Source organism: Capra hircus, chromosome 18 (genome assembly GCF_001704415.2).
Source record: "Capra hircus breed San Clemente chromosome 18, ASM170441v1, whole genome shotgun sequence".
Lineage (NCBI taxonomy): Eukaryota > Metazoa > Chordata > Mammalia > Artiodactyla > Bovidae > Capra > Capra hircus.
Window position 1 is genome coordinate 15,982,349 of NC_030825.1, and position 14,309 is coordinate 15,996,657.

The 14,309-nt window shown below is 55.2% G+C and overlaps 2 protein-coding genes across 6 annotated transcripts in view; one reads left to right on the forward strand and one right to left on the reverse strand.

Moving 5' to 3' along the window:
- ZNF276 (zinc finger protein 276) overlaps positions 1–14,309 on the forward strand; it is a 28,055-nt gene that overhangs the window by 3,221 nt on the left and 10,525 nt on the right. Inside the window, exon 1 of one of the 4 annotated variants that reach the window (XM_018061908.1) lies at positions 9,899–10,003. The exons of 2 other annotated variants lie outside the window; for them this stretch is intronic. Coding sequence is in view for 1 of the 2 variants with exons in the window: in XM_018061906.1 (XP_017917395.1) it covers positions 10,507–10,723 (217 nt within the window). In the remaining variant the exon portion in view is untranslated. Of the gene's footprint in view, positions 1–9,898; positions 10,004–10,405; positions 10,724–14,309 lie in introns of those variants that run through there. One more of the 4 variants, XM_018061906.1, reaches the window with a different exon arrangement.
- Positions 133–9,781, reverse strand: VPS9D1 (VPS9 domain containing 1). 2 transcript variants are annotated; one of them, XM_018061905.1, is made up of 15 exons: positions 9,652–9,781; positions 8,335–8,410; positions 6,940–7,029; positions 6,658–6,820; positions 5,011–5,122; positions 4,876–4,938; positions 4,507–4,559; positions 4,311–4,398; positions 4,118–4,203; positions 3,341–3,789; positions 2,990–3,119; positions 2,586–2,794; positions 2,275–2,359; positions 960–1,064; positions 133–820 (listed from the first exon to the last, which is right to left on the reverse strand). In XM_018061905.1, exons 1-15 carry the CDS (start codon positions 9,748–9,750, stop codon positions 727–729), a joined length of 1,902 nt encoding a protein of 633 aa, XP_017917394.1. In that variant the 5' UTR covers positions 9,751–9,781; the 3' UTR covers positions 133–726. The 2 variants fall into 2 exon arrangements, with proteins under 2 accessions (XP_017917394.1, XP_017917393.1); XM_018061904.1 differs by having other exon boundaries at positions 6,940–7,032; positions 9,652–9,780.

Genomic DNA, 14,309 nt, shown 5'->3' on the forward strand with positions numbered 1-14,309 from the left:
GGCTGAGTTTGGCAATGGCCCCCTGGGCTCTCTGGGACTGTCTGGTTCCTGCCAGTCAGCCAGGCGTGGCTGTACTGTCCAGGCCTTGGGCTGGCCAGTGGGATGGGGAGCAAATGAGCCATGTGGAGGGAGATGCCAGTCACCTTTTTATTTCCAGTTGGGTCAGTGGCTGCCCAGGGGCCTGTAACAGTTTGTGGGCAGGTGGTGGGCTACAGACAGGTGCTGACTCAGGCTTTGCACCCACCTCAAAGGGGCTGAGTGGGGGATGGGGATTGGTGGGGGTCTCAGGATTTCCATCCCTACCACCAAGGGTGAAGTGTGGCTCAGAGGTCCCAGACATGGGTAGATGCCCTGGGGACACTTGGGCCTCCAGGACAGAGTGGTCAGTGTCCAATAAATAAACAGCATGGTCTGAACCCACCTGGGCCTCGGGCCTCTGTGGGGGTGATCAGCTGTCTTCTCGATTCAGACAACAACCTGGCTCAGGGGGCTCCAAACGTCACGGGAATGTAGGGGAGCAGAGCTGCCCTCGGCCAGGCCCACAGCCCCCTCAGTCCTTGTGCTAGCTGTCAGCGGCCCAAGCTGCCAGATGTTCATCCTACCAGGAGCAGAGGGGCCTCCCTGAGCCCTGGGGCCGAAGTCAGGCTGGGGCAAGAGCCCCTCCACGGCTGGCCTGCTACCCTGCGCAAGTGCCTCCTGGCCAGTCCTTGGCCGGCTGGTCCTCCACTACTTGCCCAGGGCCCGCCGGGGCAGCAGCTCCACGTAGCTCAGGGCGCTCTGCAGGGATGTCAGGCAGTAGCCCTCCTCTCCAATCAGGTACCTGCATGGAGGCGACACCGGCACCTGTCACTGGAGGGGCTGCAGGGCAGAACCTCAGTGCTGAGGTCCCACAGGGGCTGTTGGGGTTGCTTCTGGGCCGCATGCTGAGGGTGGGGCAGGGATGGGCTTGAGGACCCCACCTCTCATGGATGAATTCCTCCAGGGCTGCACACTCTGACACCAACTGAGGGAGGCCACTTTTCAGCGCCACAAAGGACAGGATGGGCAGCAAGTCATCAGCACCACTGTTGGGGAGACACACATCCAGCCAGGAGGCTCCAGGGACCTGGGTAGGGGGGCCTTCTGAGTCCCCAAAAGCCTGAAGCTCCAGCTCAGTTCTTGGAGCAGCCTTGAGCTTGCTGGCTGCTCACTGTGCTCCTCCCACCCACTGGCCGCATGGGATAGGGGGAGGGCTTGGATCAGCATGACAGACAATCTGGGAACACTGAGGCCATCCTGAATGGGGACCCTGTGCTGCAGAGCCCAGGGCTGGACCAGGGAGGAACTGTTCCTCATTCCTGTGCACTTGCCCGAGCCCAAGGACAGGCTGCTGGAGTGGGAGGCCCATGTTCCCAGGCACCCTATTCACTCCTGGGATCAGGATCACTCATTTGCCACGTCTGGTATCCCAGATCTGATGCAGGACGCTTCTCAGTGAGGGAGTCCCTGGGGGATGGTCAAAACCCCAGTGAAGGCCCCACGGGTCAGTGGTCTCTGCCAGAAGCATGAAGGCACAGGCCAGGGACTTCTGTTCCCACTTCCCTGGGAGCCACACACCTGCACAGACACTCACCACCTCTCTGGCTCCTCAGAAATCCTGAAGGAGCTTATGTGGGGACTGGGACTCTGAATACTTTTAGTTCTGGGACCCTTTCACCTGCAACAACTTTTTTGGAGGCCAGATGGTAAAATGGTGAAAGCAGCCCCAGGCCTCTGCACAGGTAGGTGCCACAACCTGCCTACTCGAGTGCAAGCACAGGTGCCTTCAGGGCAACCCTGGCCTCTGGCACAGTGTAGCAGGAGGCAGAGCCCTGGCAGGGAGGGTTCACCAGTACCAGGGCAGGAGACTGCCAGCTCTAGGCTGGCCCAGGTGAGTTAAGGCAGGACACAGTGGGGAAGGCCCCTACCTGCCTCCAGAGTATGGGCAGAGACTAAGGAGGCTTCCCCAAGTGTGAGACAGAGTGAGACAGAGGGGAGGCACAGGCTTCGAGAATGCCACCGGAATACAAAGGGTCAGGGCCCTGCCGTCTGCAGGGCTGGAGCCAGGGGTCTTCGGTGGGAAAGGGCCATCCTGTCCTTAAGGAGAAGCAAGACGGAACCCCAAGCGCCCAGTGCCGGGGCAGGGTGAAGCGGTTCTGCTTCCCTGAGCCTCTGAAGGCATTCACAGACAGGCCCAGCGCGCTGCCCCCGTCGCGCCCCACCCCCACCTCACAATGGCATCCTTCTGGGACTCACATAGCGGCGATGCCAGGCTGCAGCGCAGTCTCCCGGGCCCGGTAGTAATCCTCCGCACAGGCGCAGATGACCCGCAGGGCCCGAACTATGGCGCAGAAGCAAGGCTTCGGGTGAGGGGGTGGGGACGGCGTCCCAAACCGGCCCGGGGCACCGCCGCACCCCCACCCCGTGCAGGACTGGGCAGGGCAGGACCGCTTCTGTCCCAAGGGACTCCTCCCAACCAGACGGGACCAGGCTGTGGCTCAGAGGTGCAGACTCAGGGTGCCCCGTGGGACGGGACACTGCTCTCCCTTCCCAAACCGCCCCCTCACCAATGCACTCCAGTTTCTTCTGGGGGCAGCTCTCCAGAACCAGCAGCCCCAGCTCCTGGGCTGCGGCGCAGTAGGGGTAGGGGCCCGCTCCCGCGGCCTCGGGGTCCTGCGGGAGGAGCCTGGTGGGGACGCCGACGGCCGCCGGGGGCGCATTCCTGTACAGCTCCATGCTCCGGCTCAAGGCCGCCTCCCGCAGGCGGTGAACGCTCCTGGGGTGGAGAGAGGCCAGGTTCAGCGGCAAAGATCCCGGCCCCGGGGCAGAGACCCGGTTGGGGGAGCCGGCCACGCCCAGAATCCTGGACGGTGGGCGTGGCACCGCCTGTGAACCAGAAACACCTGAGGCTGGGAAGGGAAGGCGCCCGCCGAGGGAAGCACCCGGGTGGACCTCGGGGTCGGGGGCCCACCTGTAGACGGCCAGCAGCAGGGGCCACAGTGGGGAGAAGAACGGCTCCTCGATGCAGGCCAGGCAGCGGTCCTTGGAGGCGGCCGTGTTTAGGCCTTCAAAAGCCAGGAGGGTGAGCGAGAGCAGCCTGTCTGCCGGGAGCAGAGCCGGCTCAGTGGGGACCTCCAGCCTCGCCCCGCAGAGACAGCCTCCTCGGGGTGGGCCTCGCCGCAGGGTGCTTCTGGGCTCCTTGGGAGGGCGATCTACCTGGCCCTGCCTTCCCTCCCCTTGAAACCCTGCGGCCTGGTGAGCCCTCATCCCTGGGGTCACAGGGTCACATGCAGCCGCCCAAGCGCCCGTCTTGGGGCCTCACCGATGGCGTCGTGTATGTCCTGCACGGTGCCCTTCAGCTGCTCCAGCATAGGCTCCTTCCTCACCCCTGGGGTCTGGGGCTCAGGCCGCTCCCCAGGGCCCCGGCCCCTCCTCTCAGGAGGAGCCAAGAACTGTTCTAGATCCTCGAAGGAGCTGTCCTTGCCCAGCAGCTGGGGTGAGGGAGGCCCTGCGGGGCTGCCGGGGCGGGGTGGGCTGGCGCATGGGCCGTCCGGGGGCCTTGGGGCCGGGCTGGGCTCCAACGGGGAAGGCATGCAGTAGAGGCTCTGAGAAGGCCGGAGCCGCCGGCTTCCAGGAGCCAGCAGCCCGTCGGCGTCAGGGGGCAGGGAACAGCAGCCGGGGGCGGCGCCCTTGCTCACGATGGGGTACAGAGCCCGGTACACCGCGCACTGGAGCTTCTTCAGGAGCTGGGAGATGGGGTGGTCGGGAACGCTGTGAGTGGGGTAGAAGCGGTGTAGAGGGCAGCCCCATAGGGCTGGCGGCTGCAGCCTCCTCACCAGGCTCTGGGGTGGGGGCTACAAAGCCCGCCCAACCCCTCCACCCACTGGTCATGTTGCCCTACTGTGAGGGGTTTCAGAGAAGGGACTGATGGATAAACCTTGTGGGCAAATGTCCCGCCCCCTGAGAAAGCAGAAGGCCTGTGAAAGGCCATCAGGGGCCTACTGCCCCTGCAGTCACCCCAGACCTCCCCCTCCTTCCCTCTTAATCCTTTCCTCTGCCAGCAGCTTGCAGCCTGCTGGAGGGAGATGAGGCCTGATACCTGAGCAGGTGGGAGACCAGGCTGGTCACCAGGGACAGGTCCCCTGGGCTCCTCTTGAGCTTGGCCTTCCAGTGCTTTGGCCAGTCCTGCAGGACAGGAGCCCTTGGGAGAGAGCCCTGGGAAGCCCCTCCTCCCTCACCAAGGCTGCACCCCAGGGACTAGACCTTCCCAGCCCGCCCCGCCCAGCACTCACATGGTCTTGCTCATACTCCAGGATAGCAGCATAGAGGGCCCGCTGCTCCCGCTCTTCGGGAGTCAGGGCAACCTGGCTGCAGAACCTCCTGGAAGGAAGGACAGGTCTGAGGACCTCAGGGCTGGACAGGCAGGCGCGGGAGCCCCCACCTGCTCCCCCACCCCTCGAAGTCCTGGGACCCGAGGCAGGGACGCACTTGTTGGCGGCCTCCTGGAGCCGCAGCCGGCGCTCTTCCATCTTCCTCTGCAGCTGGGGCAGCAGAGTTAAGGCCCTTTCTGAGTGGCATGTATGGACCCCTGGCGTCCCTGAGCCCTGCTGGACACGGGCTGGCGGGGTGGGTGGAAGAAGGCAAGTCCTAGTTGACCTGAGAGGGGTGGAGAGGAGTCTGTGGGTGCTGGGAGGGGCAGGGCGGCCTGTGCAAAGGCCAAGAGGCAAGAGGAAGCAGGCTGGGCAGGAACCACTGCTCCCTGTCCCCCCAACAAGGATGCTGGGCTCTGGCACCTTTCCTCCCTGCTTCCTCCCTCAGCTTAAGCCTCTGGACCCCAAGGCTGGATGGAAAGGATACTGTGTCCTCCCGGGCCTTAGCGATCACCAGGTTCTCCATCATCTGGCGCTGCAGGGACAGGGTCTAGGACAGGAAGAGGGAATAAGGCCTGCCCCCCTGGCACCCCCACTCCACATGGTCCTGGGCCCCACTCACCAGGGATGTCTTCTGCATGGCCTGGCTGGGGTCCAGCCGGGCCATCCGGGCCTCATAGGCAGCCTTCAGCTTCTGATTCTGCAGGGAGGCCTCTTCCAGGGGTGTCAGCTCCCTGAAATGTTGACAAGCTGCTGGCCAGGCTCCAGGAAGCCCACAAACCCTCCAGTCATCTGAGGACCCCTCCTGACCCTCCCCTGAGGCCCCAAGGTGAGGAGGTGGTAATGGGGGCCAGCAGGAATGTAAAGGAAAGAGGACGTCTGGGGTGGATAGGAGACACTTGCTCCCTGAAATATGGCCCTACTGCCTGGACTCAGACCTTTAAGCAACTCAGTCATTTGAGTTTCTGAATAGCATGAAACTCTTTGAGGGCACCATGTGGGCTAAATAGCTAGTCTGCAGCCCAGGAAAGGGAGGTCACAGTACTCTGTAACAGCCACTGACAGCCCTCTGAAACCATCCAAAGTTTCAGTCTAATATCTTCCTGCTTTCATGGGTGGGAGGAGGTAGGCTGTGGGGCACAAGACTGTCCTGGGATGGGAGTCGGTGCCTGGCCCTGCCCCAGAGCAGCACATGCAGAGACAAAGTGAGCAGTGGCTCAGAACCTGCAGCAGGAGGAGCCCATCCTCTTGCCTACCCTGCTGGGGTTCTGGCATTTGTGTCTTGGGGTCTTTCATCAGCTCTAGAAAGAAAATTGTCTTTCTCTCTTCAAATAACGCTCCTCTTACATTTTCTTTGTCATCTGTTTCTGGATAGACCTTCCATGTCTTTTTCATCTTTTCTTTTTGTGTGTGTGAGCCGTTCAGGAAAACCTTTAACCTTTTATTCAGTTCTCTAATTCTCTTCAGCTATGTCCACTCTGCTGTCACAAACTTGTACACTTCTTTTTGGGTCCACGTGTGTATTTTTACAGGAGAATATAATTTGTTTCCATTGTTTTTGATTAGTTTTTTAAAAAATTCAGTATTTCTTATTACTACTTGGTTCTTGCTGCTGCTGCTAAGTCACGTCAGTCGTGTCCGACTCTGTGCGACCCCATAGACAGCAGCCCACCAGGCTCCTCTGTCCCTGGGATTCTCCAGACAAGAACATTGGAGTGGGTTGCCATTTCCTTCTCCAATGCATGAAAGTGAAAAGTGAAACTGAAGTCGCTCAGTCGTGTCTGACTCTTAGCGACCCCATGGACTGCAGCCTACCAGGCTCCTCCATCCTTGGGGTTCTCCAAGCAAGAGTACTGGAGTGGCTTGCCATTGCCTTCTCCGACTTGGTTCTTATTTGACCTCTATTAGAGACAAGGGTCAGATTTTACAGTTTCTTGTTCCCTAAAGGTATTTTAAAACTTTCTTTTTATTTCTCTGAATATAGAGAGCATGACTGTGTTATAATCCGTGTCCCATAACTCTATCTGAAGAGTTTTCAGGTGTGTTTCTGCTACTGCTCAAACTTCTTTTTGTGCATGGTTGTCTTTGACTATGTACCACTCATTTCATGGAAGTTGAAGGTGCTTTTCTCCAGAGACAATTTGCATTTGCTTCTGCTAGGCACCAGGTTATTTCCATTCTAGGGTTCCTTTTGACTAAAGCCACCACAGTTATCTCACTGTGCCTCCAAACCCAGGCTCAGCCCACAGGCCGTGCTGTCCCATCTTACTTCTTAGAGCTTTGTGACTCCACGACCTGAAGCTTCTGGAAGATCTCAGGTGGCAGGAACGGAGAGAGCTTCCCTCCCTCATCTGAGTATACCCGGCGGTGTCGACTAGCAGGGGAGGGCACGGGCGCAGCCACAGGCATGGCTGGCCTCAGGCATGTTTTCCCTGTAAGACACGCACAGTCAAGGATCCACATAGGAGCCCCACATTCCACAAAGGAGAGGCAGACTGAGCTGGAGGGGTGGAGGTGGATGACCCAAGAAAGCTTTCTGCTGGACACCCACCAAGCTTGGCAGCTGTTGACTGGGCCCTCTCCAGACACTGCTCGGCCAGCTTCAGCATCTTTGAGGTATCAGAGGTCACAGTTTCCCCAGCTTCTGGGGAGCAAGTGACAAAAAAGATGGTTACCATCCCCTCTGTCACTGGTCAGATTCTTGCTGAGATACAAACAAAGGCACCCCTCTCCTCATCTCGGACCACCTGCCCTCTATGTGGCTATCCTGTCCTTCTGCCTGGACCACCAGAGCCTTTTCTCTAACTAACCTGGCCGTTTCTCGCCACGGACAGTTTCACATGTACTTATAGCCCCTCCTCCAGGCGGGCCCTGCAGACAGTGTGGCTGTTTCACAGAGATCATTTCCTTGCCCATCTCCAGCCTTCCACCCTGCATCCCATGCACCCCGGGGGCATCTGTTCTCTGCTCTGCACTCCCTCCTCTGGAATCACTCCTGTCAGCAAACTCAGGCTGGAGGGGCTGCCATCTGACAGCCTCCCATGGACCCCACCTGCCCCAGCTCCTGACCCACCTCCTACTGCCTTCAGGGCCAGCCCCTCACTACACCCTAGTTCAGCCACCAGATTTCCACTCATCCACTCACGTGCTACCCTTCTCCAAGGGTCCCTAAGCCCTCATAGTCTTTCCTCTGGGACATCCCCTCAGGGCCTCTCCCACCGTGCCCTACTCCTGTGCTCAAAGCTCTGCTGAGCTCCCCAGGGCAGTGCTCACTGTGGGGACAGCCACCTCCCCCTGACCATGCCAGGGTGCCACACACCTAGAGCAGACCACGCCCATGATGGAGGCTTCAGCTCCTGCCACCTCCTGCTCGCTTGCCCCCAAGCCACCCCCGCACCTCACTGTCCCCTGAGAAAGTCTGCTGAGACAGATCTTTAGAGAACATCCCCCAAGCCCTTTACTTGCCCACCTCCCGGCACTCCCACCACTGCTGTCCCCACTGTGGGTACCTCCTGGAGGCTCTGCTGCCATGCTGGCCTCTGCCCACAAAGCATCCATTGAGCTTCTCCTCATGCTAGAACAGCCCCAGGCCTACCCAAGGCCCTGCCTGCCCCAACTGCACCTCCCTCTCTCCAGAAGGCCTTGTATCTGACGCCCTCTTCACTGCAGGGCCTCTGGGCCGCCCCCAGCCCCCAGCCATCATGCAGTTCACTCCTCCCAGGACTGGGGTTCAGCGGTCAGTCTGTGGTCATGTCCCCACCCATCTCCATCGCCTGAGTCACAGCAACCGTCCCTTCCTGCTCCATGTCACACTCATGGTGAGTGTTCAGGTGTTCATCTGCTAATGACCAGGCAGGTAGGACATGGGACACACCCAGGTCTGGGGCCTGGAGACCCATTAAAGGCTAAGATGTCCACAGTCTGGGCAGCACAGGAGAAGCTGTACCTTTAGTGGCCTCCACTTCTTCCAGTAGCACCTGGGAGATGTAATGGATGCTCCTCAGGTATTCTGTATATGCCTCCTGAGCCCAGGGAAGAGAAATGACATAGGCCATGCCATTAGAGGCAAATAATTCCATCATGCCTGCTTGGTGCCCTTTTGAAAAACAGCAACCATGGTGCCTGCTTATCTCTGAGATACACTTGCATTATCCCAGCTGGTTAGCTGGTACCTGCTTTGCCTGGGGCACAGAGAATAACCCTTTTTTCTAGACTTTAAGCTGGTGTCACTCCTTTCTCTTCAGCACGGAAAGGAATGGAGGTTCTCATTCAGTGGGTCAAGGAAGCAGCACTGGCAGGTGCTGCCGTTTCCACTCTATGCAACCAGTTCTTTTCCTGTATAACTCAGGGGCCATTCACTCAGTGGCTTTAAAGAAATATTTCCTGGGAGGTGAATCAGGGACTGTGTTGAGAAATCTTAGGGCCACTTTCTGACTCAGTCTGGGAAAACCCTTTCCTGAACCCCAGTGTAAGAATTCCCCGGGCACGCAGGAGTCTATGCCACTAGAATGCTGGCACTTTCCAACGTGTGACCCTCCTGGTCAGGGCTGCCTGACAGAGCTCAGGGCATTTGGAATGACAGCATGGAGCTTTGTTTTTTGTTTCGTTGCATTCCAGTTCTCGTTACCCACCTTTGTCTACACCTCAGATAAAGATAAAATGGGTTCCGGGAAGGATTTCTGACTTGTGGGGGCATTTGCTGCCCTAGGATCCCGACTTGGGAAAGGAAACGGATGGAAGACCTGAACGCCTCTTCCCTTCGGCGGCCCAGAGTGGCTCCGCCGGCTTTTCCACGCGGTTGCCACCCTTAGAATTAACACCCGTTCTCAGAAACAAGCCGCACCCCTCCCCCGCCGGCACTTCCTACTAAACAAGCTCTGAAGGCGACTGGAAAGCCGCAGTTAACCTCTTCTGCGTACCGTCCTCTTTGGGAATCTGACTAAATCTACAGGGCCCGCCTCCAAACTACACAAACACAGGGGACTGTCTGCCAGATACACTTTGGAGGGCTGTTTCACGGAACCTCCTGAGTCCCTTCACAAATAAAAACGCCTCGGCTCCGACCGAACTGCTAAACAGAGGGGGAAAAAAACAAAAAAAGGTCGGGAGCTGTCCAAGGTCACGGCCTAAGCCGGAGCCAGCACCCCGGAGTCTTCAGAGAGGCCTGGAGGCGCCCTCCCCGCGGCCCCGCCCTCGCCCACGCCCACCAGGCAGGTCGCTGATCGGCGACCGCCCCCGCCCCGCTCTGCTCCGCCCGCCTTACCCGGGGCCGGTTGCCCGTGTCCAGCTCGATGGCCCCGTTGGCCAGCTTCATGGCGCATTGCAGTGGCTTCACAGACCCGTCCCCGGCCGCAGCGGCCATGGCGCCGGCGGGGGAGGCGGTGGCGGCCGAGGGGCGGGGCGGCCGGCTCGGGGCCCGGAACGCAACGTGTCCAGGACCAGGTGCCGCCCGAGCCCAGGACCATCGGAAAAGGCGGTACCAGCAAGGGCCCACTTCCGGCAGCCCCTCCTCGCCTGCGCGCTGCGCGCTGCGCCCTTTGCTCCTGGGGCCGAAGGGGTAGAGGTGGGGGTGACGGAGCTCTCAAATAACCTCCTTACGCTGTAGCCAAAAGCGTGTAAGTGCAACTACTGCTGCCAGCACTCCACGTCGGTGACAGGCCAATCGCGTAGATCGCGTCCCTTGCCCTCAGGCCGTGCTGCTCTGCCCTCACTGCGCCCCTCCCCTCCTCACTGCGCCCCGCCCCTCCTCACTCTGCTCCTCCCTTTACGCTCTCCTCGCCCTCCCCTCCGCTGGTCAGCCCGCCCCATCCAGGTCTCTTCACCCTCCTTCTCCCTCCCTCGCCCCGCCCCTCCCTCATCGCCTCGCCCGGCTTCCAGTAAGTCCAGCGAAGCCGAGCGGCGGAGTGGAACGGAAACGAACGAGCACAGTCCGCCTAGCGGACGAGAGGCTCCGGACGTCCTACTAGCTAGCCGAGCGGGGCCGAGTGGGACCGAGCCGGGCCGGGCGGAGCCGAGTGGGGCGGAGCCGGGCCGGACGGAGCCGGGTGGGGCCGAGTTGGGCCGAGCCGGGTCGGACGGGGCGGAGCGCTGGGGCCGAGCTTAAGCCGTCTTCACGGCTATGAAGCGGGACCGGCTCGGGCGCTTCCTGTCGCCCGCGGCGTCCCGGCAGCGCGGGAGCTCGGGCCGCGGCAGTTGTGGCGGAGGCCGGGCCCGGGGCCGCCCCGCCCGCAGCGGGCCCGACGTGGCCGAGGCGGCTGCTGTGGTGGCGGCGCGGCTGGGCTGGGGCCCGGCGCGGCCCTGCGGGGACACGGGCCAGGACGGCGCAGACGAGGCAGGTGGGTCCGGCCGTCCGGTCGCGAGGGGCGGCGGGTGGGGCCCCTGTGACGGTAGAGTGCCCCCGGTGGCCACCGGGACCCCGCGGGACCCCCCGGCCCAGGGTGGGTCAGAAAGCGGACTAGGCCTCCCCGCTGGGAGAGGTGAGGCGGCCTCCCCGGGACGCCGCGGCTGCGCGGGGTGCTCTTTCGCAACACAGCTGACCCGTCAGCTCCCCTCAGAGCTCGCGAAGTAGTTTAATGCTCGAGTCTTGCTGTCTGTCGGGCAGGCCTGGTTTCAGTCGTGGTTTTGTCCTGTGCTTTTCGGATAATGGCTGAATCTCTCAGGGCCTCAGCTTCCTTTTTGCTAAACAGAACTAAGGATTAAGCATAGGAGTGCCTGGGACGGACTGTATGGGGGTTGATATGCACTTGGTCTTAGTGTCATGCTTTTGCCCCCCTCAGAAAAGACTTCAAGCTGCTCTCCTATAATCCTGGGGCAGAGAGGCAGGGGCATCGTCTACTCCTGCAGTCAGGAGTAGAGACCCCCGGGAAAGCAGTGTGTGGACGCGACTCCTTCGCTTCTGGTCTCAGGGGAGTGGTGTGAAGAGGAATGAAGTGTCCAGCTCAGTTTATGACGCTTCCATAGCTGTGGAGGCATTTATATACTCAAACTTTTTTTTGAGAAAAAAATTTGATGTATAGTTGGCACATAACATGATGTTGGTTTCAGGTATACTAACATCCATCACCACTCGAAGTTAGAAGTCTTTTTCCCTTGTGATAAGAACTTTTAGGATCAACTTTTAAGAGCTCTTAGCAATTTTCAGATATACAGAGAAGTATTATATTGTAGGAACTATAGTTACCATATGGTAGACAACGTCACCAGGACGTGCTTTATAACTGGAAGTGTGCACCTTTTGATCACTGCACACCGCATTTCACTCAGGACCTCACTCCCCTTCTTTCAGCCAACAATATCTTTTCTGTAAGTATTAGTTCATGATTTTCTCTTTTTGAAGATTCCACATGTTAGTAACATCATGTGGTATTTATCCTACTCCATCTGACTGATTTCACTTAGCATAATGCTGATAATGTGCATCTTTGTCATTGGAAATGGCAGAATTTTCTTGTTTTTTAATAGCTGAGTAAATATTCCATTGAGTATACCACTTTGTTTATACATTCATATATTGATAGACACTTTGGTTGTTTCCATACCTTGGGTATCATAATGCTGCAGTGTATATAGGGGTGCATGCGTGTACCTTTTTTTTTTTGACATGATTATGATGTTTATTTTACCTTTGAAACTCAAGTTTTCATTGTAAACTGAGACATAATTACAGAAAAGTGGCCCCCTTTCCCCACAAAGTGCACAAAGATTACATGGCAAGCACCCTTGTAGAGATGTTGGTAGAACATCAACCAACTATGCCCCTTCCAAGGCTGCATGTACCTTTTCAAGTTAGTTTTCATTTCCTTAGGATAAATACCGAGCAGTGGCATTGCTGGACGGTATAGTAGTTTTATTTTTAATTTTTTGAGGAACCTCTGTACTGGTTTCCATAGTGGCTGCACCAAGTTACATTCGCACTAACAGTGTACAAGGGTTCCCTTTTCTGCACCTCCTCACCAACACTTGTAATTACTTGTCTCTTTGATGATGGCCATTCTGATAGGTGGGAGGTAAATGTCTCGTGGGACTTTTTTTTTTTCCCTCATTGTGGTTTTGATTTGCATTTCCCTCGTGAAGTAATGTTGACCACCTTTTCATACACCTGTTGGTTATCTGCACGCCTTCTTTAGAAAGAGGTCTCTTCAGAGCCTTTGCTCATTTAAAAAATCAGATTATTTTTGTTATTGAGTTGTATGAGCTCTTTACATAGTTTGGTTATTAACCCCCTATGTGATATATAACTAGTGAATATTTTTTCCTATTCAGTAGGTTGCCTTTTCATTTTGTTGATGATTTTCTTTGCTGTGCAGAAACTTTTTAGTTTAACATAGTCCCATTTATTTATTTTTGCCTTTGTTGCATTTGCTTTTGGTGTCAATCCAAAAAATCATCTCTAAGACAGATGTCAGGGAGCTAACCATTATGTTTTGTTAGATGAAAGGAGTTTTATGGTCTTTCAAGTCTTTAATCCATTTTGAGTTGAGTATGGTATAAGATGGTCTAGTTTCATTCTTTTGCATATGGCTGTCCAGTTTTCTCAACACCATTTGTTGAAGAGACTGTTCTTTCCCCCATTGTATCTTGGCTTATTTGTTGTAGATTAATTGGCTATATATATATATGAATTTATTCCTGTATTGTCAATTTTTTTTTAACTAAAAATATTTATTTAGCTGTGTTGGGTCTTAGTTGTGGCATGCAGGACCTTTGATCTTTGTTGCAGTATGTGGGATCTTTAGTGTGGCAAGTTCCCTGACCAGGGATTGAATCTTGGCCCCTTATAATGGGAACACGGAGTCTTAGCCGCTGGACCATCAGTGAAGTCCCTTTATGTGCCTCTGTTTATGCCAGTACTGTACTGTGTTAATTATTGTAGCTTTGTAGTATAGTTTGAAATCAGGAAGCATGATGCCTTCAACTTAGTGGTTCTTTCACAGAATTGCTTTGGCTGTTCAGGGTCTTTATTGGTTTCATATACATTTTAAGATTGTTCTATTTTTGTGAAAAATACCAATGAGATTTTGATAGGGGTTGTTTTGAATTTGTAGATGACTTTGGGGAGTGTAGACATTTTAACAGTGTCTTGTTAATTAATGTCAATTGTCTTATTATTTGATGTCAATTAATTATTCCAACCCATGGTCATGGACTACTTATTTGTGGTTTCAGTTTTTTTGGTCAGTGTCTTACAGGTGTCAGTGTACAGGTCTTTCATCTCTTTGGTTATATTTATTCATAGGTACTTTTTTTTTATACTATTGTAAATCTGATTATTTTCTTAATTTTTAATAGTTTGTTATTAGTATGTGGAAATCAACTTATGTTTGTATATTGATTTTGTATTCTATAACTGAATTTGCTTATTCTAACAGTTTTTCTCATGGAGTCTTACAGAATTTTCTATATGTAATATTAATACACAAACAGATGGTGTTGCTTCTGTCTGTATGATTTGAGTGGTTTTTATTTTTCTTGCCTAATTGCTTTGGCCAGAATGTCTAGTACTGTGCTGAATAAAAATGGTGAGAGTAGGAATCCTTGTTTTGTTCCTGATCTTAGAAGAAAGCTTTTAGCTCTTTACCATTGAGTATGATGTTAGCTTGGGGCTTGTCATGTATGGCTCTTATTATGTGGTGGTATTTTCTATCTGTATACAGTTTATTGAGGTTTTTTTTATCATGAATGGATATTGAATTTTGTCCACTACTTTTTTTTCCATTTATTGAGAGGAGTATGATTTTTATTTTGTTAATGGGTGTCACATGAATTGATTTGGGAAGGCTGAGCCATCCTTGCCTCCCTGGAATACTTTCCAGCTGATCATTGTGCAGGATCTTTTAAATTAAGTGTTGAGTTCAGTTTGCTGTTATTTTGTTGAAGGCTTGTACATCTATGTTTATTAAAAATAAATATTATTTTATTTTA

Excerpts from the sequence above, each read along its gene's own strand:
- VPS9D1 (XM_018061904.1), bottom strand. The coding sequence starts at position 9,750 with ATGGCCGCTGCGGCCGGGGACGGGTCTGTGAAGCCACTGCAATGCGCC. Across the intron at positions 5,123-6,657 it reads GAGTCACAAAGCTCTAAGAA|GGAGCTGACACCCCTGGAAG; the intron begins GTAAGATGGGAC and ends TCAACATTTCAG. Across the intron at positions 1,065-2,274 it reads CAGCCTGGCATCGCCGCTAT|TGGTGCTGATGACTTGCTGC; the intron begins GTGAGTCCCAGA and ends TCTCCCCAACAG.